The sequence below is a fragment of the Talaromyces proteolyticus genome (assembly GCF_021365285.1).
Source record: "Talaromyces proteolyticus strain PMI_201 chromosome Unknown BGW36scaffold_2, whole genome shotgun sequence".
Taxonomy (NCBI): Eukaryota; Fungi; Ascomycota; class Eurotiomycetes; order Eurotiales; family Trichocomaceae; genus Talaromyces; species Talaromyces proteolyticus.
Window position 1 is genome coordinate 2,722,705 of NW_025764278.1, and position 27,736 is coordinate 2,750,440.

Here is a 27,736-nt window from a genome sequence, read left to right on the forward strand (position 1 = left end):
GGATAATCGTTAGGGGAGAAACAGATTCGAAGAAATGAAATAAGGCGGCGGACTATTTCAATGAACTATAATTGCAACATTGATTCCATCTAAATCCTCAATGTTATTGAATGTTTACTTCAATCCATTTAACACTAACTATGCTCCCAGTGCTGGCTTTTGATCAATACTTTATCGTGCTGGTTTCTATCAACCGAGGAATCTATTAGGAAGTGAACTTGGTTTCATTCAGATATCACAGGTATTAGTAAACTCTGCAATGCCAAATTTATTTAAGCTAATGAAATTGTTCCACTTTCTACTGTTCCTTCTATCTGCAGAATGAATTTTTCGTTCTAATCCTGGGATTCTTTGATCACTAGTTAATTACATAATTACTGCGCCTGAATCTACAATAGAGTAATTTCCATTAGACTTTGAATTGAGTTCATATTTGCCATGTTGAACACAACTATCTATATCCGCCTACAGGATTACCTCATAAGCACCGCCGCCAATGCCAATCTATATGCATGTATATATCAATTTATATAGCATTCATTATTAATAATCCCACAACGTTAAGAAACGTCGATTTGGGGTAATTTGAGCGCAAGGGTAACCAAAAAGAGCCAATACCGAAGTTGTACTGGGTATTAATTTATAATGTACGCGTATCTGGTGATTTAATAGCATACTTCAGACTCGTGGACAAACGGAGTAGATTTGGAGGGAATGGTGTATGATAAATGCCCTTAATAACATTGAAGGTTAAGCTGGGTTGAATAGAGAGGATGAAAGGTTCACTAGCGAGTAAAGGAGGGAGAGGGGAGAATTGCACATAGAACACACAAAGACACATTGATGGAGCGTTGCTTCACACGTGACCGAGTGCCTTAGGCAAATATACAAGCCGACAACAATTTAGAAAAGGATCTGAGAGAAGTCTTGTCTTGATAAGAGTATTCGTATCTTTAGCGTATATATATATATGTATGTATCAGTGGATATGATGGATTTAATTGAAGTGCGTCTGACACTCTAAATGTGCTCTATTAAAAATAATGATGGACAGTAGTAGAAAAGGAGGGAAGATGCATATCTAGAATATGGGATTGTAAATTATTAAAAATGTTGGTATTAAGTTCATGATGAGAGCTGACTAAAATCTATTAAAACCAATTTTCGTCTAGCTCTCCCAGCTCCATCAACCCATCGCCACTAAGCAGGTTGTCCTCTCCCTCGAGATGGTCCTTCTCCAGGAACAAATCATCGAAGCTAGATTCGCCTGGCACCAGCATATCTTCCTGAACGCTCGGTTGTTCAAGCTTCTGCAATTCCAAGTTAAAGTCCCCACCAGCATTGTTATCCACAGCATAGCTCTCCAGGCCCGGAAGAAGCGAGCTGATGGAGTTTGGCCCGGGGTCATTATTACTTGTGCCTTCAGCCATGGCCGTCCCTGGAGGGAGGAAATTGGTCCCCTCGAGGAAATTCTGATTGCCAATATCGTCGTTGCCGAAGTTGAAATTCAGGTCGAATTCGTTGCCGTTGCCACCATCTGTGGAAATCATGGAATCAAAATTCAAGTCATCCGCTGTGGTCACTGGCAGCTCTTGGTTGCTGCTATTTATGGTATTGTCTTGTTTGATATTATCGATCTTGGCAGTGGCGTCAGGCTGCTCTTGCTCAGTCTCCGTGGTCTGTAATGGGATAACTTCCGAGACAACGGCAGCTTCCGTCTTAATAGGTGGTTCAGGTAGATCGGGCTGCTGGACAATATCTTCGGCCGGCTCATCTACCACAGCAGGCGGTGCCTCTGACATGGCCACATCTTCAGCCGGCGGATGGACAGGCTCAGCTTTCGGGGCTGTTCTCTTCGCAGTGATGCCTTCATAATCTTTTTCCAGAAATGCCTTGGCAATGAACTACTGCATGTCAGTGCGGGTTGCTGGTTAATTAATGTTACGAGCAGAAAAAGCTTACTATCTGCTCAGAGAGATTGTCCAAAGCTGTCTGGAATCTTTCGTATGATGCGGGGATAGAAGTTTTCAATTGTGCACGGGAATAAATCGAGCCCGACGTCTTGAAGAAGCGTCCCGTATCAATGAGCTGCTTATCGTCAGCTACCAGTATCGCCGCGAAGAGAAGCTCATACTGTTTGATTTACTGCATCTGACAGGACCGTGAGGGATTCAGGGTTTGCGAACGATGCAGACTCCGCCATGACGAGGTCAACCTGGATAGCACTGCAATCGAGAGATGCTGCGAGCTTCGATTAGACTTCCTTCCGGGACGCGGACCTTATGGGTCTGCGGAGATGGCTGGAATGCCGGCGTCTATTACGCTGTCAGGGGCGCTGGCACGTGTGGGGGAGCCAACAAGCCGCCTGCCAGCAACATGAGCAGGACGCCGCGAACAGAAAGTCACAAATAACCGGTCAAAGAGAATGGAGCGATAGATGCAATGGCGAACCTGGGCAGACGGTGTTGAGGATCACAGCAGTAGTCGGTCATGGCGATGAACGAGAGAACGCCTTAGTCAGCAGCAGCCAGGCGGGTGACGCTAGGCCGTAAGAAGGCTAGCGGTCCCCTCCAGGCGGCTCTTGCCCGTCCAAACCTGTCTAAGACTAGGCGCAAGTTCTCCTTCGGTTTTGTCGCTTGTTGATGCTTGATACTGCTCGATGCTGCAGACTGTGACTTCGCCATCCCGCCTCGCCCAACCCTCCCTCGTCCCTTTGTGCTTTGTCTCGCTGTTTTGTTGACTTTGTGCCTCGTTTTGCTTGTGCTGCCTTAGGGCCTCTTCTGCTGCTGGTTCCTTTCTTGTGTGCTGTGTTGTGCTTGCCTCTCCTATTCTTGCCCACCGCCGCATCGCCAGCCCGTACCCCAGGCCGCATCACAGAACCAGCTTGTGCGAGTCAATTCTGCCCGTCCACTTCATCTGCGTCTTATTATTCCGGCACATTCGACCCACCATTTCAGCTGCTTCGACTTGCTGTCCCGCACCGTCCTCGCTGCTTCGACTGGGTCCCACACTCTCGTCTTTGTGAGGTCTTCTCTTGCACTTCTATCTGAACTCAACCACCTCAACTGTCTATCCTACGCGGCCTTACTTCACCATGGCAGAAAACGCGCCACCCGCTTCCTCCTCGACTCTCCCACCGCCTCCCCAGCCCTCTGCTGGCGCGCCTGGTCAGCCCCAATTCGACGCCGCTCAAGGCAACGGCCAGGGCACTGGCTCTCACATGGCCCCCCCTCCCTCACTACCGTCTGTAGTCATCCCACAAAACACGAACCCAATTCCGACTGCCATCACTTCTCCAATGTCTGGAAACATGATGTCGCCTACCAGCACAGGTGGATTCGTGCGCCGAGCTGCCCCTGAGCCGAACAAGAGGGCCCTCTACGTTGGTGGTCTGGATCCTCGAGTCACGGAGGACATCTTAAAACAAATTTTCGAAACTACAGGACATGTCCAGAGTGTCAAAATCATCCCTGACAAGAATGTGAGTGCCCAAACCACCTCTCACAAAGATATCACTTGGGTTTCACCATGCATTTCTGAAACAAAAAGCTTGTCCCACTATCAATGATACTCACTGCTTGATCACATGTGTGTCCTCAGCTTCTTTATACTATGTGCTAATTTTGGCCTTTGTACTTCTAGTTCCAAAGCAAAGGACTGAACTACGGATTCGTTGAGTACGACGACCCTGGCGCAGCTGAAAGGGCTATGCAGACTCTCAATGGTCGTCGCATTCACCAATCAGTGAGTTAAGAACTCACAGACTTTTTTTGTCTCCTACTTATGCTCTCCCAGGAAATTCGCGTTAACTGGGCCTACCAGTCCAACAGCACCCACAAAGAAGACACGTCCAACCACTTTCACATATTCGTCGGCGACCTGAGCAATGAAGTGAACGATGAAGTTCTGCTCCAGGCATTTTCCGCGTTCGGCTCCGTGTCTGAGGCACGTGTCATGTGGGACATGAAAACCGGTCGCTCTAGAGGATATGGCTTCGTCGCATTCCGCGATTTCGATGATGCTGAAAAAGCTCTTAAGTCCATGGACCGTGAATGGCTGGGCTCTCGCGCAATTCGTTGCAACTGGGCAAATCAAAAGGGACAGCCATCCATTTCGCAGCAGCAGGCCATGGCTGCCATGGGCATGACTCCCCCTACTCCATTTGGCCACCATCACTTCCCTACCCATGGCGCTCAGAGTTATGACATGGTCGCTGGTCAGACACCTCAGTGGCAGACTACTTGCTACGTCGGCAACCTGACCCCTTACACGACTCAGAACGACCTTGTTCCACTATTCCAGAACTTTGGTTATGTTGTAGAGACTCGCTTGCAGGCCGATCGCGGTTTTGCCTTTTTGAAGATGGATACTCATGAGAATGCTTCCATGGCCATCTGCCAACTCAACGGTTATCAAGTTAATGGCCGTCCTCTCAAGTGCAGTGTAAGTAGTGGCCTTTTATGATGTCGTGATCATTTTCTAACTGTGTTCTAGTGGGGCAAAGATCGTCCTCCTACCGGCCAATTTGATGGGTTCCAGGCTCCGCCGGCCGGTGGACCAGGCTTCAATACAACTCCCTACTTCCCTCAATACGGTGGTCCAATGAGCCCTCAAGGTATATCAACATGACCTCGACTATTCCTCGATTCACCCTGCTTACATGCTCCTAGGTCCTGCTCCCGCTGGTCGTGGTTGGGATCAGCAAGGCAACAACTTCCCTGCTGGTGGTGTTCCCGGACAAGGCTTCCAAGGCCCTGCCAACTCGGCTGGTTACGGTCGTGGGCAAAACGCTTCTGGTGGAAACTGGCAGCAACCCGCCAATGCCAACTTCGGCAACGGCTTTGGCCAGGGAAACTACCAAGCTTAGTCTTCTGATATTGGTTAGTTCATCGATAAATTCGTCTTGGATGGAATAAGTTCGCGGTGTTATGTTTTTGAAACGACTGGGACAATATTGGGACCTCCTTTTTTTTCTCTATTTCTTTTTTTTATCCTCGGGTGATCATTCGGATATTCTTAATTGCTTGCCCATCTTTCCCAGACTGTCTTTGCAGGTGGGCTCTGAGCTTTTTGCATTTTCCTTCAAGTGGAGATTCTTGCCGTCTTCCAGTCAATACCCCAAATCCTATCTGATCTTGGAATGTTCAAACTTCTCTTGGTCCTGTAGCGTACTCGCATGTTTATTGATAGCTTCTCTGGGCTAGGCTCTCGATGGAGAATGCCTTGGTGTCTTCGGGGAACTTAAAAGTTTGGCACGTCCAGTCTCGATCTTTTGGCTTTTTTTCAAATATTATCTCAACTCTTGCGTTGCAGTCTTTAGGCTTTCTTTATACATTACAGGCCCTATCTTTTCTCCATGAACAAAAGACAGTCCACATCCATTTCCTTTCATGACTTATACTTGGCCAATGGCTGAATGAGATTTTCCTTTTTCTTCTCTTCTCTTCTTTTTCTTTCAATTTAACAGTGAAACCATTTTCACTCTTTCCAATTTCATACTTTGTACTTTCCTCTACATACTCCCATACGCAAATCACGAAATTGATGACAGTCGATCTTTCATACCACTCTGTCCATATTTAAGTCATCTTCCATTTCTATCCCCTCTGGCAAGATATACAACGCGTCGCCTTTTCTCCCTATTCTTATTAAAGACCAACTAGATTTCCTGTCTTCAATATCTCGCTCTTTCTTTCTGGCTAGGGTGGTGAATCTTTTCATCCCATTAGGAAGGTCTCAACATCAATTGATGTTAAAATACTTGAGAAAAGACGAGCAAGCACACAGAAGATAGACAATGGATCGATACCTAGTGCTTCTATATCTGGAAGCCTAGATCAATATTAATTGATATGCTAAGCTTTACCTTGATAATAACCCCAGCATGTCAGTGCATATTAGAAGGAGTGAGTAAATGTCGGACTTGGACACGTTTGAACTGATTAATGCTGTCTTGCTCTTCCTCCGTCACCCAATAGGCTGGAGGTGGTTGGCAACCGATCTTGCAACATGAAAACTCCAATTCTGTGCATGATGATAAATTCTTAGATTGGCCGTGCTCTACAACTCGATCGTACCAGATTCGACATTGTGGATTAGAGCTGCCCGGAACACTTGTCAGTAATGATTATCATCGTAAATGGAAAAAGAAACATACCACTGAACCTCATCATCCAACCCTAATATCTTATTATCATAACAACAGCTCGGACAACCATTCGCCGAAACCAACGGTCTCCAAAACACCATACTCATCGTGACCCTCCGTCCTGGTAGAAAAACCGACGCCCATGGTGCTCGGAGATCCAGCGTCCTCTTTGTCTCCGGCTCGCGGATCACATACTCCAGTCGCTGGACTTTGCTTAATCCTGGGAGATGGCGGAAGCGAACTTCCATCACAGCCAGAAAGGCGTCTAGGGAGTTTACGAATTCGATATGAAAGGGCGCAATACGGCCATGCGCGTCTTCGAAGTGCACGGGCTGCTGGGTGCGAATCTGTGGAGGTAGTTTCTCATCTAGGTTTTCTTGCTGCTGTTGTTGCTGCACAGCTTTCTGCATTTCTGCCATCAAACGGCAAATTCTCAGGTTGGCTTGTAAGGTTTGTAGCATGACCGAACGGATCATGCCCTGCGACGGGACGACGGATTCGGTAGGTTGTTGATCTGGGTCAGTAGGCGAGTCGTTTAAGATATTTAGAATCTTGCTCAGCGTACCCGCCTGTGTACGAATCATATCGTTGGCTTGTTTGACCTGGTCCTGTGTCTCATAAAGCGTGCACAACTGCTCTTCAGTATTGCGACGACAATCGCTCAAGAGCGCAGTTTGAAGGACGACATTCGATCTACCCTGTGTTAGTAACAAGTCAAATAAATAAAAATGACAACATACGACTGCATTGAAATAAGCAAAGTATTAATCGTCGTCGTATGCCCTAGAATCTGAGCGCGCAGCCCATCAACCTCACTCTTCCTCCCCACCGCCCATTCAATCTTATGCCAGTTTGCTCTGAGCCTGGACGTGCAACGCTCATTGCCCAGCGACTTATGGAATTTCTTATTCCTGGTTAGAAACGTCTCAATGACCTGCTGACACTGCTCTACGGCATTTCCGAGTTCCGACCTCGCTGCCCGGGTCGACGCTGATACTGACTCATCCACATCATTCCCAATACAATTAATTTCTCTCAGCGCGCACCGCAGTGTGTTCAGCTCACTCGCCAGGCTCTGGAAACACGGACGTGCCCCGCGGGTATCGCTAAGTGCGTACACGACGTCCTTGGCGAGTTGGATGCCTGTGATGAAGTCGCCGGCAGAAAACCCGAAGGCGCCGGCCATGGCGTTCTACCAATATTCTATATGCTCATAAGGCTGGATCGAGTCCCTGGAAGTTTATTTGAGTTTGGCAAGTTAGATGTTTTCTTACTTGATAATCATACATTTTTCGATGGCAGTGTCACCAGAAGTGGGACTTGTAATGCCTAGTGTGGCGCAGCCAAGGGACGCTCATCTGACCTCGATTTAGGGCGAGATTGTCATACATAATATAAGAACTTAACACTCCTTAACAGGACATGATCTGCTGTTAGCTTAATGTCGTGATGTCATTACATCTATGCTCGTAATCTGTCCTTGATCATTCTGGTTTAATCACGAGCCCTATTTTAAGTGCCCTTGCAATAAATACTTAAACCGCCTGTCTGAAGTCAAATTTATTACCCTTTTCTGAATGATACGACGAAAAGTAATCGCTGTACAATAAATCCTCAACCGATTTATGGTCTGTCGACAGGTTGTCGAAATGCCGAAATATTCTCCCTAAAGTAACATATAATTCGCAGTATGCCAAACTATACAACCAAGCAAAGCACGATGATCAGCGACATGATAATAATATGCTTTGAGAGGTTCGACTTACGGCATTCCGACACACTGCCTTGACCCTTTTCCGAATGAGACAAGGTAATGGTCGAGGTTCTTAATTGCGGCTGAAGGATCCATCCACCTTGACGGCTTGAACTCTTCGGGGCCAGGGAAGAGGTCTTCATTGCGGTGCATGGTCCAGGAACTCATGCTGACAAGTGTCTATGTATTTTTCTACTTTAGTGCTATTTGTATTGGTTTGGGGATTGTCGAGACGACTTACCCCGGGTGGAACGTGGTACCCGTGAAATTCTGCTCCTGATTCAGGAACAACTCGTGGAAGACGTCCGATGACTCCATAAGACAAGCTGTAAGTTTTTCAGTAAAGGAATATGAAAGTAAAATCGAGACTTAAAAACATACCGAAGTGCCTCCTTGATAACAGCAGTCTGCCGAAACCATTACTATCAGAAATCACAGCATGATGCAAAAAATACTTACTAGATACGGCAGTTTTTCAAGAGTCGCAAAGTCTAGATTAGCACTCGGGTCTGGAAACGCATTTTTCAGCTCTGTGGTTAGTTGAATATATATGTCTTGGTTCAAAACAACGTTGTATGTAGCTACAGTCATTGCATTTCCAGTGGTATCAGCAGCCGCGGCCACAATGATATATGCTTCATCCTTGAGTTCGTCGACTGTGGGTACAATATATTCATCTGCCGCATCCGGACTAAGTAGCCGATGAAATATCGTTGGCCGTGTTTTGCTGCTCTCTTCACCAGAATCAACTTCCCTCTTCACACGGAGAATCTGCTCACGACTGCTCTAAACACCAGCCAGTAAGTAATGGGACACATCCAAGCAAACCGAAAACTTATATTCACACATTTTGCAGCATCATCATTCTCTTCAATGGCCCATCAACCATCTTCACAAGCCAGAATGGCAGACCAAACGCAATAGGCTGCGTAGCCGGAAACTGCTGAAAAAACCAAAAACCCGGACCAAAGTCGCGAATCATATTAAAGAACTCAACACCAAAGTCTGCCCGCTCCAAAAAATCGTAACAATTATTAAACGCATAATCCGTAATAACATCGACTGATACCGCTCGGAAACCGTGGTGTAGGTCGATATGCCCTTCTCCATTGAGAGCAGACCGGATGCGTGATTCGAGCTTGATCGCTTTGGCTTGTACGACTTCTTCAAGCTCTAAAACTCGCTTGCGAGAGAAGAATGGGTTTAGGGCGGCTCGTTTGGCGCGGTGTACTTCATTGCTTGCCGTGGTGAAAGTTGCTTTGTCGGTTCCAAAGGCATGGTAAAACGCAGGGCTTTTGTAGTACTTGGAGCCGATGTAGTAGATTTTGTCATAATTCTCCGGATCCCTGAGATGGATTTCATCGGGTGTAACGCGGACAATAGGACCTGCAGAATAATATTGGTTCTATAATATGCTACATTTGCAATTGTATCCTCTGGAACACCAGAAGGACCGGGATCGTGCATGAGACGTTTTCTTACCGTATTGCTTGTGTAACTCTTCAATTGTCATATAAAATCGGCCTGGATTCCAGAAGTTATAGTAAAATGAATACAGATAAGTTATTCTGGCGAAAAGAGGGCCTGGAATTCTCGTCAGTGGATGAAAATACAGGCGATAAGTGACAGTCCATGCATAGTGGACAATGGTGATGGCGAATACGGCGTAAGCAACTACGGCTGGTGATAGACTTCCAACGATATCACCAATCGAAGTGCTCATCTTGTATTTTCTTTTACTTCTTCTTTAATAAAATCAATGCAGCAGGGAAATCGGACAGGTCAATTCAATGGCATTCCCAATTGAAGTAAACTTAGTAAAGGTCGACTCGATTCAAGCTAATACAAACCTACAGACGCCTGTCTGAAGAACCCTCGGAAATGATAGTTCCGGCATAATAATATTACTATGACTATTATTACTGGTCTGTGCTACGTTAAAGACTGAAGATTATTACCAATCACGAAACTAAGGCAGCTAGTTTCAACTAGACCGTTCTTCAGCAAATCCGCTGCAGTGCTCAGACATCATCTCGAGCTGCATTTTCTTTCTTTTTCAGATTATGCACCTCGAACCAATGATCTTTCTCAGCAGCCTGAGGGTGTGTTGGCCGCAGCTCAGCACAGCTGGGCCAGCAGGCTGAATCTTGAGAGCTGGAATAAAACCTTAAGCCACAGCAAGGTCCTCTGAATCGCGGCATAAATTGAGAAGATCATACATTCTGCACTGTCAGCAAAATCCAAACTTGTAGACTATTTCCACTGATTATTTCCATCACGGAAATATTGGAAAATAACGAGCGGAAAATTTCAAAAGTTGCGCGGGTACAATCGGCCGAACAGATACCACAAGTACCCATTGTAAGACATCGAATAACGTTGATACAGATATATACACAGCATCGAGGTGTTGACTATCCCGGCTGCTCCTCATGCGTGGACTTCTGGCCGTAAACGCAGACTCTGTAGATTTTCAATTAGGAAAAGGAAAACATAAGGGATTCCCGCGGTATATACGCACACATCAAAATACGCGTGCGTATCTGGGTCGCGAAGACCTTTCCTCATTTGCGCTAGAAAAACTTGGACTTCTTCATAGGTCCACTATTTTGATTTTCGAAACATCAGCCAAATAGCAGGAAAAAGGAAAAGATACACTAGACGCCAGACTCACCCCCATCACTCTGGTAAGAAGAGCCATTGCCCATCCTTCAATGCCTTCCTCGCAATGTACAAGGTTCCATTTACCGAGCTTCTTCATATGCCTGTTTGAACTCCAGCCGCCGACAGGAAGCTCGTATTTCGTCTCAACAACATTGACAAACCCTGCGTTCTTAAGGTACTCCTTGGCAAGATCTGCGATGCGAAATGTCTTGCCAAATCTTTCGCCGGCTTCAATAAATGTTCTTGACCATACAGCAAGCACATGATCGTCGGTTATCGTCCCTTCATGCGATCGGAACTGAATAGACATTTCCAGCTGGTCAAACCAGCCACCTGGTTTGAGATGTGTTAGGACTTCTGTATAAAATGCTGGCCAATCTGCAATCGCTCCATAGAGGGACCGGACGTGGACGAGGTCAAAGAAGTTCCGGGGATATGTCCAATCATAAGTGGCATCGTCGATCTCAAAACGCAAATTTGGCGGGATCAGAGCCGGCTGGATTGGGGAGAGATCAGTTCCAATCACTTCGGCAGAGGGGAATTCATCGGCAAAGTCACTGGGGCATAGCAGATATTAGACTATGTCGCAATAACTAGTTGGTGAGTGAAAATTGTCAACATACATCGCCCATATTCCCGTTCCAGTTCCCACGTCAAGCACTCTCTGTATCGTTTCATTGTTATATTAGCACGGAATCAGTAACGCCTCTAACCGAAGGCATTTTACCTGAACGTGTGCATCAATTGGAGCAAGGAAGAGTTTGTTCTCTAGCAGTAATGTGAACATGTGATGACTATTGACCTATGTCAGTCAGGCCTCCATCGAGTAAAATTGATTTAGCACCTACGCAATATCAAGCTGTTCATTTTGTTGTTCGTCATTGGGCCCCCTAGGGAGTGAAAAATCGTTAGATCTGAATAGCATTGGGACATCCGAGTCTTTCTTTGTTCCCGGTATCATACCAATATTCTCCTTCTCGATAGGCATGGTAACGTCTGCCATTTTCGTATCGATATGAAGTGATCTCGCTCTTCAGAGACGTAGTATCACTTGTACTGTACAGATGAAAAAAATGTCTGTTAATGTCATAGACTGAGATAGTCTTCACCAATCTGGAACAGGCTCACAAGTCTTCCTCGTAATCCGAAGCAGGATCACTGGCGTCATCCTACACAGACTTAGACTCTATCTGCCATTGAAAATAAACAAAGAAACGGACTGAATCTTACCCTCAATAACGCCGGCTGCTCGGAGATGCCCATTGGCGGCAGATTCGGAGCATGGTGACTTGGCTCTCCGGGAGAAGGCGACGAAGGATCAGTCTGCACCCCTATATCTCGCGTTACCATCGTAATGCTGTTGGCGGATCCTAAATGCCGTGTAATCTGGATTTCTGTCGGGCGGTCACGACATTCTTAGATTGATGAAAATCCCTTGGAGATGGCACGCGATAACAAAATAGAGAAGGATGAAGAATGTCGTAATTCTAGGTAATAGATGTGACATATCACATTGGCTTAAGTACAATGGTCAAAAGTGCCTGAGCGCATCGAGGCTGGTGATAAACTACCTAGGCTTGTACTACGCATCCACTATCATCATTGGGCCATTTTGGAATGCGCCTATACTAGCACCAATAGGGCTAATACTCCTTTTATCAATCAGAAGGTTTCGCTTCAGAACATGTTCGTCTCGGCCGGGAATTCCGTCGTAATCATTCAGAGTCCCCTCAGTTGCCAATCCAACGGGAAAGATCTGTTAACAAGGAGGGCCGGGTTGTTCAATGAGGCCAGTGGTACATAAGCCACTCAATGCGAGCTGCCTTTCCGGCACGATCATCGTTTTAAGTGGTGTAACAATGGACAGTAGAATCAACAGAGTTGTACAGACTGGTCCGAACATGCTAGTCGATACGATATTCTATTTTTATTCGAAAGATTCAATTTCGGTTTTCATAATTGACTAGCACATGGTATTCCGAAACTCCCAATTCCCACCTATGACGTGCAAGACTTACACAACGAAAGGCAGGACGCTGTTATGCCCAAAGGAAATAAAATACCCCAAGGAACAGTCGTATATGCGCTCTTAGAGTTACATGATAATTGCAATAATGTGAACCGAGAACGTCAGCTTACAGAATATGTATATTTAGATTTCTTATGAGCGCCACGATTACTGGTAATAGCTGCCCGGTCGCATGAGTATAGAAGAGATCAACTTGCTGTGAAACACATTTTTCTCAATGGGACGAACAGTCTTTTGAAAAATTGTTTCAGGGTGGGATTGATGATGTAATGCTACGTAGATCTTGGAGACAACGTTGAGTTTTGTGCCTAGTTTCTCCTGGTCTTGTAATGTTATTAATCCCTACTACATAACTACATCATATTACTAGCTACGGAACTGACGATATTGTTCAATGATAAGTAACGTAAGTGATAGCCTCAATTAATTCTAATAAGAATCCCCAGAATGCCAGTCGCTGAAAACAAACCAACCAGATACAATTATCAACAACGGAATTAACTATAAGAACCTCCACATGATCGGTGAATTTGTTGAACCGTAGAGTAGATGCAAGATGGACGGGCTTGCTTTTCGCAACAACGTTCTTGCATGTCATTTTTAGGAATTTTTTTTTGTTACCCATACACGTCGCTACTATCGAACATTCTGAGGCATGCTTGTAGAAATTACCCAATTGAGAATTTCCGGGGGCAATCTTCCATACTTCAGGAAAAGGTGCATATTCACCGTCAATATACATACTTTTATGTTGATTTCCGACTACAATCGGTTCCATTTTGGTGAATCTGATGGAAAAGTATGAATATATTTTAGGTCAGCGCCTTTTTTGGTAATGTAACCTATAACGAAAAGCTTAAATGAATGGGCTATCTAATATTTCCTCTGAAATATCGTGCATTTATTGATATTACTTCGTTAGAGTATCAATATGGGTGGCCATCTGGACAAATTTTCGAGAGCTTCCCCATTGATCTCTCGAGGGCCCGTTAGGTTGTGTGCTATTTCCAAGATGATAATCTGCTACACCACATTGTTCGTACGGTACGGTTCATCATTTCTCTCCTCAACAGAGATAGTATTACAGTAGGTAGGTAGATAGGTAGATTTCATTTGCCTTGACCCTTGTCGAAGCGATATGCAGGCTAGCACTGGTATATATTATATGTGCGTCAATAAGCAACCAATTACTTATCCCAGAGTAATCACAAAATAACTCTCACCAGCATAATAGCGGCACGATACCACCTCATACAGGATTCAGCTAGGAGCCTAGCAGTGACTACCATCTGCTCCACAAGGCACTTTTCAACGAGATGGAAAGATAAGCCTCTAGGATAGATTACTTCGCATTGGACAGTTAATTCCATGGAAATATGACTTGAATTGGGGATTAGAGATTGGAATAACTCCGGAGCAGCGGAGTACTTTATACTTACCACAAATACAACTAAACACAGTATAAAAGACAATATGAAACAATCGTTGTCCTGAGGGTCGACAAAGACTATTAGGTGCTACTTGAACCCAATTTAGCTAACAGGACACCATGGAAAACATCAAAAAGGTCTATAAACGTCTCTAAATTCTATCTAGTACTAAGACTGTAAATTCTAACATTTCCTTCCTGCAAATACGAAAAATTGTCCCTTGCTCGCCGCCGCTTATTCTTCCCTGATTGCCGATCATAAGGGACGACGTTTTTCAACTGTTCCGACCCTCTACCACAATCTGAGTCGTAACAGCATTGGCAATCAAGAATAAGCGTCACTCCAACGCATGTGCCGGCGACATTTGGGAATTTGTTGGTTGCCAAGTTCTATTCGGCATGCTTGGACTTCTTTGTGCGCAATTTCATCAAGAGATAAACCAAGGCGTAACTGGAAAATGCAAAGATGACGACGATCGCCGCGTCTCTCCACCCATAGTAGTAATCCTTTACATTCACTGTCCGGAGATAGTCACTCCCGTAACGATATTGGCAGACCTGGCAATCGGATGTTGAATCAGGGTTGAGGAGGTTAGTGCCGGAACCCATATCTTGCAAGTAATCCCCCAAGTATTCTGCGCATGTCTGGTTGGCTAGGGGATCGAAGATAGCCTGCTCGTCCTCCTTGCACTCAACCTTTAAATCGAAGGTAGTGAAAACGAGTAGGGATCCCATAAGGTAGTTGAAAGGATTGATGTAGTACAGCCAATACCGCCAGAACGCAGTGATCTGTGAATAGGGGACAATCACTCCACAGAAACCCACCAAAGTAAAAATGACCAGCGGGTTGACCAGTGCAGCGGCGACCGCATTTGGGGCATATGCAGCAATGAATTGACCGATGCCGGTGTAGACGAATTCGTACATAAGCATAACGAAGAACACTGCCCCTGCCTTGCTGGAGTCACTTGGCAAGCCGACGGTGTAGTAGAAGCAAACGTAGAACAGGACCGCACAGATGACGAGGTAAGGTAGCTCGGAGACAATAAGGCCCGTGACGAAGGCCTGCCAGCTGTACACCTTGGATTTCTTCTCCCGAGCGTCATAGATGTCGCGTTTCTCTAAGAACAGGGGTTGTAATTGAGCTAAGATCGGGCGTATAAGCGTAAAAGCCTTCTGGGAAAGTGGTAGTACAAAGCAATAATGAAACACATACCTATCACACCTGGCGCTACAAATATGAAGTTAAACACCGCGAAAAGACGTAGTTGTAAGTCACTTACGCTCTCGCCAACCTTCCAGAATGAAAAGCCGGTAAAAAGCCCGGTGATAATGTGGAGCGCGAATTTGTTGTTGACGTAAGTGACGTTGCGATACATGGCTTTGGACAAGCGAAGGCTAACAACCTTACATTGCTCCCAGAGCGGCATGGCGAACTCGAAGCCGTCATCGGTGGTGTGCGGGTTTGATGTGGCGGCCGCTTCGATGATGCGATCAAGGTCGTCCAACACCGCTTCATGCTCGGCTGACTCGAGCCATATCTTGTGCCAATCCATCTTCCGGTCGGAAATAACATCAATTACGTGTTCCGCCGGATTCTTCTCCGGTGGGCAGTCGGCACCATAGCGTCTGAAATACTCCTTAACGGTGGAGGCGTGGTCACCAATGTCTCCGAAGTAGACTGTATTTCCTCCATGGGCAAGTAGCAGCAAACTGTCGAACTCAAAAAATAATTGGGCACTGGGCTGATGTATAGTCACTAGGATTGCCTGTCCTGCGGCGGCGAGCTTTTTCATGAACCGGACGATATTGTAGGCGGCCTGGCCGTCCAGACCGGATGTGGGTTCGTCAAGAAAGATCAAGATGCTTGGTTTCGCGACGAGTTCAACCCCGATGGTTAGTCTCTTTCTTTGCTCAATTGACAGACCGTCGCCGCCAGAAGCGCCGACCAGGCAATCTCCTATGTCGTGCATCTCGAGGAGATCCAGGATCACATCGACGTATGCCAACTTTTCCTCTTTAGGAATTGTTCGTGATTGACGTAAGAGCGCAGAAAACTCTAGAGCTTCTCTCACGGTTCTGGATTGAATCGAAAATTAGTCGAAAAATGCAAATAGAGCGTCTTTGAGAGAGAGTAACTTACGCCAGAGGCTCGTGGACGTCCAACTGTTCACAATAGCCCGCAGACCGCTGAAAGCTGACGGGGAGAGGTCGCCCGTCAACAAGGATAGATCCCTTTATTATTCCATCCGTTTTGCGCTGTGCCAGAACATCCAACAAGGTTGTCTTACCTGCCCCCGAGGCACCCATCAATGCGCCTAGCATTCCTGGCTTGACCCATCCGTTGACGTTATTCAGTAGGATACGAGGTCCATCCGGAGTTTGGACTGTATAGGTCAGGTTTTTCCACGTGAACACGGACTTGTTCTGAATCAATTGGTCATCTAGCTTTCTAACATCTTCTCTGTCGGACGATTTACTCGACGCTACGTCTGACAGCTTCTCGCTGTTCTGCGCTTCTTCGTCCTGTGTTACCGTACGAGCTTTCTTGGCGAGCTCTCTTGGGATCGTGAGAACCCCAGTCTGAGAGGAGCTAGCCTTCCAGTAGGAAGTCGCGACGATGGTCAAAACCAAAAACAGAACCCACCAAGCCCTGCACGAAGTGTCACAAAATATGCAATCGCGAGTTCGGAGGGAGAGTACTCACCATACTATGCCGACATTTTTCCAGATATGCGAGTGACTATAGCTCATGCTTTCTAAGTACTGTTGACCAGTCACACTCGTAGCTCCTGGCAGGGCCCCACGCACCCCTGTACACGCTTGATTGGCGGCAGAATCGTATCCTGGCCCGTTCGGGACCAGGTTTGGGCCAGTGCAAGGGATGATTTTGTCGTGGAGCTCGTTAGAGATGAGTGCATCAAAGGCATAAGCAAGAGGATCAATCCAAAATATCCTGGGCAGTCAGTCAACAGTCAATTGGCAAAGCGCAGATCTGATGATGAACACGTACCAGACAAACCAGGGGTGCATCTGATGTTTTGGAATCATGTATCCGCTGTACATGAGCAAGGACATAACCAAGACCCCCGACATCTTGCTTGCGTCATCAAAAGTTTTGAAGCCGGCACCGACTGCTCTGAATAGAGCCGTCATACACATGGTGGCGGATAGAATAACGAACCAGAACGTGAAAAAAGACCCGGCAGTTGAAGTTAGTCCGACCATGAAATAGATTATGAGCGAGAATGAAGTGATCTGAAAAAGTAGAATAGGGATATCGGTGATAATCTGGGCCAAGCAAGAAGCTACTGGGTGATAAAATGCAAAAGCCCGATGCTTTGCTAGGACAGGGCGACCGAAGAATGAGTCCGTGACCTCGGACTGTGCCAAGAGGCAGTTAAAGAGTAGAGAAACAAAAAGAGCACCCGATTTAATAAACATGCCGGTCGAAGTGTTGGGCGCGTTGTAGAAAAGGGAGCCGGACATCAGTGCCTGAATGATATTGGAGGCTTGCTTGATGATGAGAACTGCCATATCACCTCGGATTATCTGGTATTGACGTTGGACACATGCCTTAAGCTGTTCGGCGAATCCAACCGTAACTGGCGAGCGCTCCGTCAGGAGACCTGGGTGCTTCTCATTCATAATCGCGCGCTGAAACTCTTCCGTATTATCTTTGGCAGACTGCGTGTTTGGGTAGTCGTACTCAGTTCCCATGTCCTTTTTGATGTCAGATTTCTCGTAGTGCGCTAGGATGGCATCGGCGTTCCTGGGAAAAGTTGATTCATAGCCGTTGCGGATCTTACGTTCCGTTGGAACCGTGACGCCTGGCTTAGTATTAGTATGTATTTCTCTATAAGGTATAATATAATACATTGTGTACCTGTCAAGAAGTCCGCCACGTTAGCCCCCTCTGCACAGATGAAACCGAGGCCATGCATAAAAGGCCGTGCTTCTTTCATAGGCCCGTAGTAGATCTCTTTTCCCTCGTCGAGCACAAGAACCTTGTCGAACAACTCGTAGATGCCATTGCCAGCTTGGTAAAGTGTGACAACCGAGGATAAGCCGAAAATATCGGTCATTTTCCGGACAGCGGTCACGTACTGGAGAGCTGTATTCGCATCCAGGCCCCTGGTGGAGTTGTCCCAGAAGTATACACTACCTCGAGTGGCCATGGTTTCCAGGATACTGATGCGTTTCCGTTCACCACCTGACACACCCCGGATAAACTCGTTTCCTATTTTGGTGTTGACGGTGTGGGAGACGTTGAGTAGATGAAATAAAAAGTCCTTAGTAGCTACCCGAGCTTCCTCCTGAGAGCTATAGCCAGAGCGGACTCGATATGGAATCTTCAATCGAGTTGCAAAATCAATCGTTTCGCCAGCGGTCAGGGTAGGGAAGAAAGTCTCTTCTTCCGTATTCATGACGATTTGACCTTGGTATTTCGCGGCGTCTTCGTGGCCTAGGGAGCCGTAATTGACTTGACCCTCAATGCCGGTATATCCTTTCCGTCGATTTGCTAGGACCTTCAATAGCGTTGTGCAGCCTGCACCCGGCCGGCCAAGGACAAGCAGCATTTCACCAGGTTTGACGCAACCATGACTTTTGTTGATGATAGTTCTAACCGATGGTGTGGTCGTTCCACTGCCTCGTTTCAACTTTTTGGGTAGAAACTGTGAGAGAACGTTCTCATTAAAGGAGCTGTCAGACCCCGTGCCCTTGATAGTGAGGTCCTTCCACGTCACGCCGAGTTTTCGCTCCATATACGCGTGTTCATGAGTTGCCTTAACCTCGGGCATCAGTTCCCAATCCACAGTGTTCTCGATTGGTTCCTCCTCAAGGACACCATGTCCTCTACGACTGGTCACCGAAAGATGGGAGAAGACTCGGCTGGCAACATTTCCCGGGTCTCCAACATTTGATATAGACACCATGGCATCGCCGCAGAACTGTATGGGAGCCAGTGAAAATGAAAGGGTCTCACCAAAACCAGAAAGAATGGAAATGATTAGCAACTAGAGCTTAAGAGTGTTATTGGAGCATCGGGAAGGAGGGTCCCTGTGCATTATATACATGATTGATACATCGGAAACAGTCTGACCAAACTTTTGGATTCCGCAGATGCTGTGATTAGTGATCAAGTTTGTTTTAATAAGTTACAGAGAAGGATTAATAATTATCAGATCGCAGGATACCTGTAAGCTCTTGTGCTGCGGGAACTAACTGTGATTGATTGAAAAATTGTGAAGGAGATCACTGATGAGCCGGTATTGGCATGTCATGACACCGCATATCCGAATTGACTTGGTTTAAAGTTGAATCTCTGTAAATCTGCGTCCACCCACTAGGGATGCACACGAATAGTGACTTTACAAATATTCGTACGATTATGATATAAGGTATTGTCGAGGCAAGAGACGCTACGAAATACGTAAAGAGACTACAATCCAGGTCAATAACCTGGCAGACATACACTGGTATATCCAATAAAAGCGCTGCAACAGCGTAACCTATATTTTAGTGGTTGCGTCAAGGACAACATTCCATGATTTACCGCAATTCAGGTATACTAAGGCACTAGGAAACCCTCCTTTTAGCCAAAGTCCGAGTTTTCGACCTCTCGACATTAAACCCTCCGTATGCTGTTGATTGGCTGTGGGTCAATTCAGACTCTGGTAGCATATACGGAATTTCCACTTGCATGATAGCGTTCGCCTCCCCTAGAATCAGGTAGCCAATGGTAAAGTTAGTCTAAGACCCACGAGGTTCGATCGCAGATCACAGTCGGTCGGCCGATCTATCGACCCGAAGCCTCTGATAAGGAGCTATGAGCATGGCGACGGGTGATTTCAGCTTACCTAAAAATCTTCCTCGGAGCCTTTAATAATTGACCCTCGCACTGGCTAGAGCCTCGCACTGGCTAGAGCCTCGCTGCTCCTTACTATGCGCTCAGCTTCTCAACGCCCTTGGTACCATTGATCCCCTGTATTAACCTTTATTGGCCTGTGAGCAGCATAGCATGGGCCGCTCATCTATCCATCCGTCGCAGAGGCGGTTTTCTTGCGAGCTCTGCAGGAAACACAAGTCGAGATGTCAGCGCATACAACGATATGACCTTAAATGTGCACGTTGTACGATACTTGGGGCAGAGTGTATTAGAGGACAACAGAAGAAAGTCGGGAGACCAAAGCAAACGGCGGCTTCCGCCCATGATGCTTCCAAAGTCCCGGGTTTCAAGTCAAGATCAACCGTCAAAGTGTCTCGAAGCAAAACATTCGACCAGCAGAGCCAGCAGAGCCAATTTAACTCTCCTGGAAGATCTGGAGAGTCTCCTTCGTTCCCGGGTATCCATGACCAGGTAGGATGGAGCAGCACAACCTCCCCAGCGGCGGCGCCAGTACTAGCACCATCTAGGGTAACGGCGTCGTACGATGCATCTGTCCCGACGCCAACCATTGGAATGAGTTCATTTTGCCAGGGCTTGCTTTCTCCGAATACTACCAATGCTTCTCATGACGACTATCCCTTGTTGTGCTTCGGCTCGGCCGCCTTCGACTCCACAGCCGTAGATGCTCTCTCGCTCGTTAGGGTCGTCAATAGCGTCAATTGCACCCCGACTACCCTGATAGTACCGGGACAAGAACGTCCAGTGGGTGGTATAGAAATCTCAGACGCCATAGCCAAGCTTTCCAAGATCAACCTCGACTTACACATTCGCATGGCGGCTATCGAAAAGAACAGGATGATCGTAGACTTAAATAGCCTCATCTATCGGGAAAGCCCGTTGTTTATAGAAAACGATACGGTGGCCGTATTCATGCTCAAGACATCACAAGACTTTGTCCTGATACTGACGCGGCTCCTCAACAGTCGGCATTGTCTTCCAGAGCCGGTGCCGCCACGATTGCAATCCTACCAGTATAACTACCACAATTCGACCCCAGCATCTTCTTTGCCCTACCCCTCCGTCGCCTCGCAACCTTTGTTAACTCCGCTCGCCTTAGCCATCACAAGCATCTTCACGCAGCTCATCTCCCTCTGCGAGTTGTTTCTTGAGCACCTCACTACACGCATCGAACGACTCTCTACCAACCCCATCGCACCTATCCCAGGCATTACATTTGGAGGGTCGCCTCTGGCGGAACCATGTATGCAGGGCATGCTCTTCTCGAACGGCGTTGTTCATCTCCTGGAGACAATGGAGCGGGTTCTAGGCATCAGTGAGCCTGGGAGCAGTAAAGTGGGTTTGCTATCGGCCAGACAGATTGAGGTACTTTGGAGTGAGTTAGATGGACGAGTTGGTGTCACTCGTGATCATGGCACTATGCGGCCTGCTCATGTGAAGAACCTGCTTCAAAGAATAGCCACTGTACTTAGCCGTCTCTCTATGTCAAATAAATGATAATGTCTGTAGCCTTGGGACACAGTTGTCATCGACCGCAGAATTTGACCGCCGAACCTACCCAATTTGCAAGAGACCAAGGCCGCTACATGGCTTGATGAAGCTACGCGTAAGATACGGATATAAAGCGAACGTGTCCTTTTAATTAATCCACAGTGAGTAATAGGACGAACATATTGGCTCGCTCCACCAGCATTTCCAGTCAGCGGATGCAGCCCCCAAACTAAAGGCGAGAAGAATCAAACCGATCATTTTAGCGTCCCCAGGAGATGGCATTGGTGAAATCGCGATATTCGTTGTAAAGGATGACACGGAAGGCTTGCGCGAATGGATATAGACCTGCGGCTTTCACTGCCCGAACTCCGTAGCTAAAATCACCACTAGCAGCCTTCGTGCAGCTTTTTACGTACACCCATGCCCCAATTTTGTCCTGAAAGGTGGGAATGAGGGGTTATTTCACGAGTGGACATGGCAGCGATAAATTCACAAAAAGCAACAAATCACGGAGTCAGTGAGTACCAGTCTCGGCGACACCGAATTAAATTCGAGTATGATATTTTCCATGTACCAGAGCTTTGAATGGAGTTAACTGTGGAGTCACACACAGACATTTAAATCAAGCCTTAAATTGTGGGGCAACGGGATCCTCTTCTGGGGGCTTATATAAGGGTGCGGTGCCAACGACTCCCTGACAAACCACTGACGCAGCTTTCCCCTATGAGACTTGACCGACCAACCTCATCAAGAGATAAAAAAAAAGGTCGTAAGGAAGAAAGAACTACAATGGCCCGTCTACCTCAGAAGGCCTTGACTCTCACTATTGTAAGTAGAAATCCTTTGGTTCCTAATCATTGCTATTTTCCCTAACAATGTGCCCAGTGGGCAGCAATTCTTGCTTACATCTCCCCGTATCTACTCAATCGTTACCAAGCACTGTCTATTCTGTTCAACAATCGGCCTGACAAGCTCCTGGAAGTCAATGTATTACCAAAATATTCCGTGAAATTTGCCGATCGGCTTCGCAATTGCGAGGATGCATTGATAGATGACGAAAACGCCGTAGCAATTCTAAGTTGCGATACCGGGAGAGATCTCTGGAATACTGTCATGGGTACATACCATGAAAAGCGCGACGAAATTTCTAATGGCGAACTCTTGATATACCGCTATGATCTTCCCGAGAACTCTGAGAAATCCCTAGCTCCAATAAAGATTGTAGACTATCCCGGAGTGTTTTCACTGCACCCTCTCGGAGTCGAGTACCACCATCAGAGTTCCACACTTTTTGTTGTTAACCATCATTTGGATGGATCGCGAGTCGACGTGTTTTCATTAGATCTTGCGTCACACCCGCCAGTTGCCAGGCATAAGCAGAGTATTACCAGCCCGCTGATAAACGCTCCTAACGCAATTGCCGCGCTTAACGACCATGAATTTTATGTAACAAACGACCACTACAGCTCCAGAAGAGAACACCCTTGGTTCTGGCAGGTCGAGACATACTTGGCATTTCCAGGAGGTACTTTGACGTACGTGAGCCTGGCATCTGAGACCCCGCAAATTCAGAACGTTGCACATATTCCCTTCGCAAATGGAGTAACTCTCATGAATGAGTCAATATTAGCAGTATCATCGACGTCAACCGCTCAAGTCCGTCTCTACAACATCCTGAGTGATCGTTCCGTCAAACTCAACAGCTCGATTGAAGTACCTTTTATGCCAGACAACTTATCTGCGGACAAGGATGGTGTTTTGCTAATTGCCGGCCACCCGCATCCCCCGTCGCTGGAGGAGGTTGTGAAACATCGTCTAAGCTGTACACAAGATAGTGAAGCAGATAATGCCGCCTGTTGGAAAGCAAATGTGCCTAGTTGGGTTTCTCAATGGTCAAGTAGTCGAGGATTAGAACATTTGTTTGTTTCGAAACAAGAATTCGGAACAAGCGCTACCGCTGCAAGAGATTCGAGTCGCAAGGTGGGATTGATTAGCGGCTTATATGAGAATGGAATATTGGTGTGGAGGGGCTAAGGATCTCTGCTCGTGAGGTTTCGGGGTGGTTTGATATGTCAACCTATAGGTCTACGTACCACCGCTGAGAACCGTTCCTTTTGCTATCTCTATATTCCACCATATCTCTACAACATCAATTGATATGTATTTCCTTACTTGGAGATGTATTCGCTATATCCATTGATATTCGCCATATAGTGTCCCTTGCCAACTTTGGCCCACAGTTTGCAATCAAATGCCCATTTGATAAGCATTATTCACCGTCATTTTTTTTGGCCTCAGTCAAGCCGAAATCGACGAATGTTAGACGAATGGTACGTGCATTCAATGCAATATTCTCAAAGTATAAACTACATATGCATTACTAGGGAGACCTTGAGTCAATATTTCTGGATTAGTTTGAGGCCTGCTGCTCTATATCTCATCACCACCGCTCCCTGTCTTCACTCTTCCTCCATGTCTGCACGCTGCCTCAGCCCACTCTATTAATGACCCACTGCTTAGGGAAATCATCCGTGTTGAGTCCAGATTATTAGCCCCATAATACGTCCATGTTTGGGCCCATATATATCTACTCTTAAGCACCTTGACATTCTCTGGATCACTTTTATAGTTTCTTTTCGTTTTGATTTCTAAATAAAATGACACATAGTTTCCCTCTTCATCGTCAAGTATTTCAGTCAAGCTCATTTCTGCTTCGGTAGGGATGACTAGACGTACAGCTGAATCGAGAACAAATTGGAATAGATACCAGTGCCAGACCATTAGGTTGGTGGTACTTAATGATCATTGCATAACTAATTTTGGCTATTCGTTCTAAGCGCTAGATTTGATATGATAATTAATACCCGAACTCCCTTTAGGGAGAAATAGAAAAATTATTGGTGGGAATCACAAGTTGTAGAGGGATCATGTGTTTAATGCCGGCAACAACGCACAATAAAGCGTTTCAAAGATAGTTGGAAAACTCCATAATGGCATTATTTTCTTCATAAGACTGACATAGTCTATTAATCCGTTTTGTGTCTCATTCTCAATCTCCAGGGAGTTAAGGTTGATCTTACAAGTCATGGCCCTGGTTACGGAACAAATATTAACGTTGAATACATAAACGTCTCTGTGAATCAACTTTTACGTCGGTTAAAAAAAGGGTCCTATCCCGCAACACATCCGCCCATATGTTAATGCATACGATCAAAGGCTCGTTCGTTCGTAACAAAACGCAACCGTGAGATCCGAGAATTATTTTTCTATTAGGTCGAAAATTAAAGTCCAGTATGTACGGCATTATTATCGTAGGTGCTGATGCAAAGGCTAATGATGATAGAATGACTTTGCTTGGTAGACTTCTCATTATTTGGGCAAGGGATAATACGACTATGAAGAGCTCTTGATGGCAAATATACCGCGATTACAAGAAGAATATCAAGACACCATTGTTCACCCTCAGTTCTGGCCGAAAGATTCCAACTACACATCTTACTGGCAGGGATGATGTTTCCATAACGTTCTTCAGGAAGTTGTTCTCGTTTGGAATAGAAGTCCAGTTGTCATTAACTACAGCGAAAGTTCCTCTAAATTATCAACATCTATATCAATTGATAATAATCATGGATTTATGATACAAACCCAACCAGACATCAATCGATTGATTGCAGGATATGTTCTTTGAAAAGCATTTCTAGCATGTGGTCTGAAGAATCTTGCACCTGTACTCAATAAATTCCGATATTTTAAAGATCTCGTGACATTAATATCATCGGATACAAGTTAATTGACTAAAGATAGCCGCCACCACACCTATATTGTCGGCTCGTAATTCCGCAGGTCGGATGCATTCCGCGAAAGCGTATCGTAATCATTCCTGTCTTAACGTAATCCACCCTCGGGTTGGCCACCCACCCGAGTTTGCCATTTCCGCCCAAAAACACGTTCTATATTGTTTTGAAAGCTCAATTTATAAACTTCTTTTTATATAAAAGATGGCTAAGAGAGTAATTTACACTTATCTAAATCTAAAATATATGTTATAAGCGATTCCACTTTAAATTCTGCCAATTTATGCCCATTAGCGCGTATTTCAGCTCGATATGCTATACTCTTTAATCTGTTTTGAAGAATTAAACTGGTGACATTACGCGTTTTCGGGCGGAAGTGGCCAGTTCGGGTGGGTGGGCCAACTCGGGTGGGTTCCGTTATTAGCTTCAGATAATGCGGGGAAGATGAAATATCTCTGCATTTTTAAGTCATACACACGCATATTCAGCTTGAAATTTTTATCCTAAGAATTGCCACAACATTGGAAGTCTAATTATTCCCATCATGACTGTGTCAGCCCCCAATCCAGTTCCCCTGTTCATTGGGAATCAACCCGTGACATCCAGTGAGCTGTTTGAAGTGACCAATGCGGGAACGGGATCAACCACCCAAGCCTACGGTGCAACACCAGATATTGTCAAGGAGGCAATTCAAAGCGCCTTCGAGGCATTTAGCACATGGAAGGAAACAAGTCCATGGGTGCGGCGGGAACTTTTTCAACGGGCTGCCCAAATTCTTAGTCAAAACAAAGGCGAAATAGCGAATCTTCTCAAAATTGAAACTCCGATTGACGGGTTTCTCATTGATGGAATCAATATCCAACTGTCGATAGACCTACTAGAGGAGCTTGCCTGTCAAATGGTTGGCCTAGCAAGCAGCACCATGCTACCCGGAAAGAACGATACTAGTTCGTTTGCAATTACGATAAAGGAACCATTGGGGGTTAATGTTGGCATTGCCCCCTGGAACGCCGCACTATTCTTGGGTCTTCGTGCGGTAGCCACGCCGATCGCATGTGGAAATACAGCTATCCTCAAGGCATCAGAGATGTCTCCTTTGGTACATCACTTCATCGGTTCTCTTTTTAAGGAGGCTGGGTTTCCTCCAGGAGTGTTGAATATAGTTCAGCATCGTCCGGAGGATGCGATCAAAATTGTGGATGCGCTCATCACCGATGATCGCGTCCGGAAAATAAATTTCACTGGGAGCACTAACGTGGGTAAGATTATTGCTTCAAAAGCTGCCGCCTATGGCAAACCGTCTCTTCTTGAATTAGGAGGCAAAGCCCCAATGATTGTATTCGAAGACGCAAACTTAGATCTGGCTGCGGAGGCGGCTGCCATTGGAGCATTTGAACATGTGCGTATTGAAAGCCTGAATTCGTTTTCCACCTAAGGATGATGTAATGCTAATTACTGAACTGCGTGTGTAGCATGGCCAAGTTTGTATGTCCACCGAGCGAATTTTGGTGGCGGAAAAGGTGTTTGCAGAGTTCACGTCTAAGCTGGGCGAGTGCGTACGGAATATTCGAGCCAGCATATACCCAGGTGCATCAAAGCCCCATGTCGATAAGGTGACGGACCTGATATCGGATGCAATGGGTCAGGGAGCTCGAAATTTAATGGCAGAAAACCACAACAGCGAGACAGTGGAACGAAACGGCTCAAGACTTGAGCCCATAATCCTGACTAATGTGACGCGAGAAATGTCCATTTGGAAAACTGAAACCTTTGCCCCAGTGGCTGTCTTAATGCCTTTCACTTTACCCGATGAGGCTATATCTCTGGCTAATGACTGCCCGTATGGCTTGTCGTCCAGCATTTTCTCCCAAGATATTCTCAAAGCAATTGAGTTGGCAAAACGAATTGATGCTGGAGCAGTTCATATCAACTCAATTACCATCCATGATGAGGCCCATTTACCACATGGAGGGACCAAGGCGAGCGGCTGGGGACGTTTTGGAGTCCCATGGGGTAAGAATCCCTTTGAAACCCCTTTCTTACATCTCATGTTTAACGATATCTAATTAATAATTACTTTTTAGGATTCTCCGAGTTCACTCAATTAAAAACGATAACAGTCTCTAATGGGCGCATGGCTAAGTGACCGAGAACGAGATGAGAGGTTTACATCAACTGAAAATCATTCTAGACTATGTCTTCACATATGGAAAGATTGTGCAAACTACTTTAGTCACCGATATCCTCTTTCTCTTCTTTTTTCCCACTAGAGGTACAGCCGTAAATGGAGGAATGAGTAGATCTTGGTCGCTGCTCTAATTTATCTTTATTATAATAACCATTAATTGATCACTCTATAATATCGAGCGGTAAATTTATACGCCCATGTTCTTGCGCTTTTCCACAAAATTCTCTGAGATTATTGCGTAACTGACATTCCTTTTCAAGTCTTGTGTTACGTGTATTTACATTAATTAACTAATATATCAGTTAATGTATGCTAAAACTGAGGCTTTGACA

The 27,736-nt window shown here is 45.9% G+C and overlaps 9 protein-coding genes across 9 annotated transcripts; 4 read left to right on the forward strand and 5 right to left on the reverse strand.

The window, feature by feature from the left end:
• Positions 1-1,048: 1,048 nt before the first annotated feature.
• Positions 1,049-2,471, reverse strand: BGW36DRAFT_370494 (uncharacterized protein). The gene is made up of 3 exons (XM_046215257.1): positions 2,135-2,471; positions 1,963-2,088; positions 1,049-1,904 (listed from the first exon to the last, which is right to left on the reverse strand). Exons 1-3 carry the CDS (start codon positions 2,201-2,203, stop codon positions 1,152-1,154), a joined length of 948 nt encoding a protein of 315 aa, XP_046077073.1. The 5' UTR covers positions 2,204-2,471; the 3' UTR covers positions 1,049-1,151.
• Positions 2,472-2,983: 512 nt separating this feature from the next.
• Positions 2,984-5,039, forward strand: BGW36DRAFT_95916 (nuclear and cytoplasmic polyadenylated RNA-binding protein pub1). Its single transcript, XM_046222728.1, has 5 exons — positions 2,984-3,481; positions 3,643-3,744; positions 3,796-4,443; positions 4,495-4,615; positions 4,671-5,039. The coding sequence occupies exons 1-5, from the start codon at positions 3,095-3,097 to the stop codon at positions 4,865-4,867; spliced, it is 1,455 nt and encodes a 484-aa protein (XP_046077074.1). The 5' UTR covers positions 2,984-3,094; the 3' UTR covers positions 4,868-5,039.
• An 848-nt stretch (positions 5,040-5,887) lies between these two features.
• Positions 5,888-7,334, reverse strand: BGW36DRAFT_287612 (uncharacterized protein; the record flags this gene model as incomplete). Its single annotated transcript, XM_046210518.1, has 3 exons — positions 5,888-6,101; positions 6,158-6,841; positions 6,889-7,334. 3 exons carry the CDS (start codon positions 7,332-7,334, stop codon positions 5,888-5,890), a joined length of 1,344 nt encoding a protein of 447 aa, XP_046077075.1.
• Positions 7,335-7,599: 265 nt separating this feature from the next.
• Positions 7,600-9,624, reverse strand: BGW36DRAFT_458191 (cytochrome P450; the record flags this gene model as incomplete). Its single annotated transcript, XM_046222000.1, has 7 exons — positions 7,600-7,846; positions 7,915-8,081; positions 8,143-8,227; positions 8,283-8,308; positions 8,361-8,687; positions 8,749-9,287; positions 9,384-9,624. The coding sequence occupies 7 exons, from the start codon at positions 9,622-9,624 to the stop codon at positions 7,684-7,686; spliced, it is 1,548 nt and encodes a 515-aa protein (XP_046077076.1). The 3' UTR covers positions 7,600-7,683.
• A 584-nt stretch (positions 9,625-10,208) lies between these two features.
• BGW36DRAFT_95991 (S-adenosyl-L-methionine-dependent methyltransferase) lies at positions 10,209-12,077 on the reverse strand. The gene is made up of 9 exons (XM_046222729.1): positions 11,796-12,077; positions 11,694-11,734; positions 11,529-11,642; positions 11,414-11,455; positions 11,293-11,359; positions 11,189-11,229; positions 10,576-11,122; positions 10,423-10,505; positions 10,209-10,364 (listed from the first exon to the last, which is right to left on the reverse strand). The coding sequence occupies exons 1-9, from the start codon at positions 11,913-11,915 to the stop codon at positions 10,316-10,318; spliced, it is 1,104 nt and encodes a 367-aa protein (XP_046077077.1). The 5' UTR covers positions 11,916-12,077; the 3' UTR covers positions 10,209-10,315.
• Positions 12,078-14,242: 2,165 nt separating this feature from the next.
• BGW36DRAFT_444629 (ABC transporter) lies at positions 14,243-18,825 on the reverse strand (the record flags this gene model as incomplete). The annotated part of the gene is made up of 6 exons (XM_046221648.1): positions 14,243-15,168; positions 15,240-16,102; positions 16,167-16,676; positions 16,731-16,979; positions 17,037-17,853; positions 17,910-18,825. 6 exons carry the CDS (start codon positions 18,823-18,825, stop codon positions 14,414-14,416), a joined length of 4,110 nt encoding a protein of 1,369 aa, XP_046077078.1. The 3' UTR covers positions 14,243-14,413.
• A 1,220-nt stretch (positions 18,826-20,045) lies between these two features.
• On the forward strand, positions 20,046-21,428 carry BGW36DRAFT_404300 (C6 zinc finger domain protein; the record flags this gene model as incomplete). The annotated part of the gene is made up of 1 exon (XM_046218928.1): positions 20,046-21,428. One exon carries the CDS (start codon positions 20,046-20,048, stop codon positions 21,426-21,428), a length of 1,383 nt encoding a protein of 460 aa, XP_046077079.1.
• A 783-nt stretch (positions 21,429-22,211) lies between these two features.
• Positions 22,212-23,456, forward strand: BGW36DRAFT_423588 (uncharacterized protein; the record flags this gene model as incomplete). Its single annotated transcript, XM_046219850.1, has 2 exons — positions 22,212-22,250; positions 22,308-23,456. The coding sequence occupies 2 exons, from the start codon at positions 22,212-22,214 to the stop codon at positions 23,454-23,456; spliced, it is 1,188 nt and encodes a 395-aa protein (XP_046077080.1).
• A 2,304-nt stretch (positions 23,457-25,760) lies between these two features.
• BGW36DRAFT_423589 (aldehyde dehydrogenase domain-containing protein) lies at positions 25,761-27,362 on the forward strand (the record flags this gene model as incomplete). The annotated part of the gene is made up of 3 exons (XM_046219851.1): positions 25,761-26,615; positions 26,689-27,229; positions 27,301-27,362. 3 exons carry the CDS (start codon positions 25,761-25,763, stop codon positions 27,360-27,362), a joined length of 1,458 nt encoding a protein of 485 aa, XP_046077081.1.
• Positions 27,363-27,736: the final 374 nt, after the last annotated feature.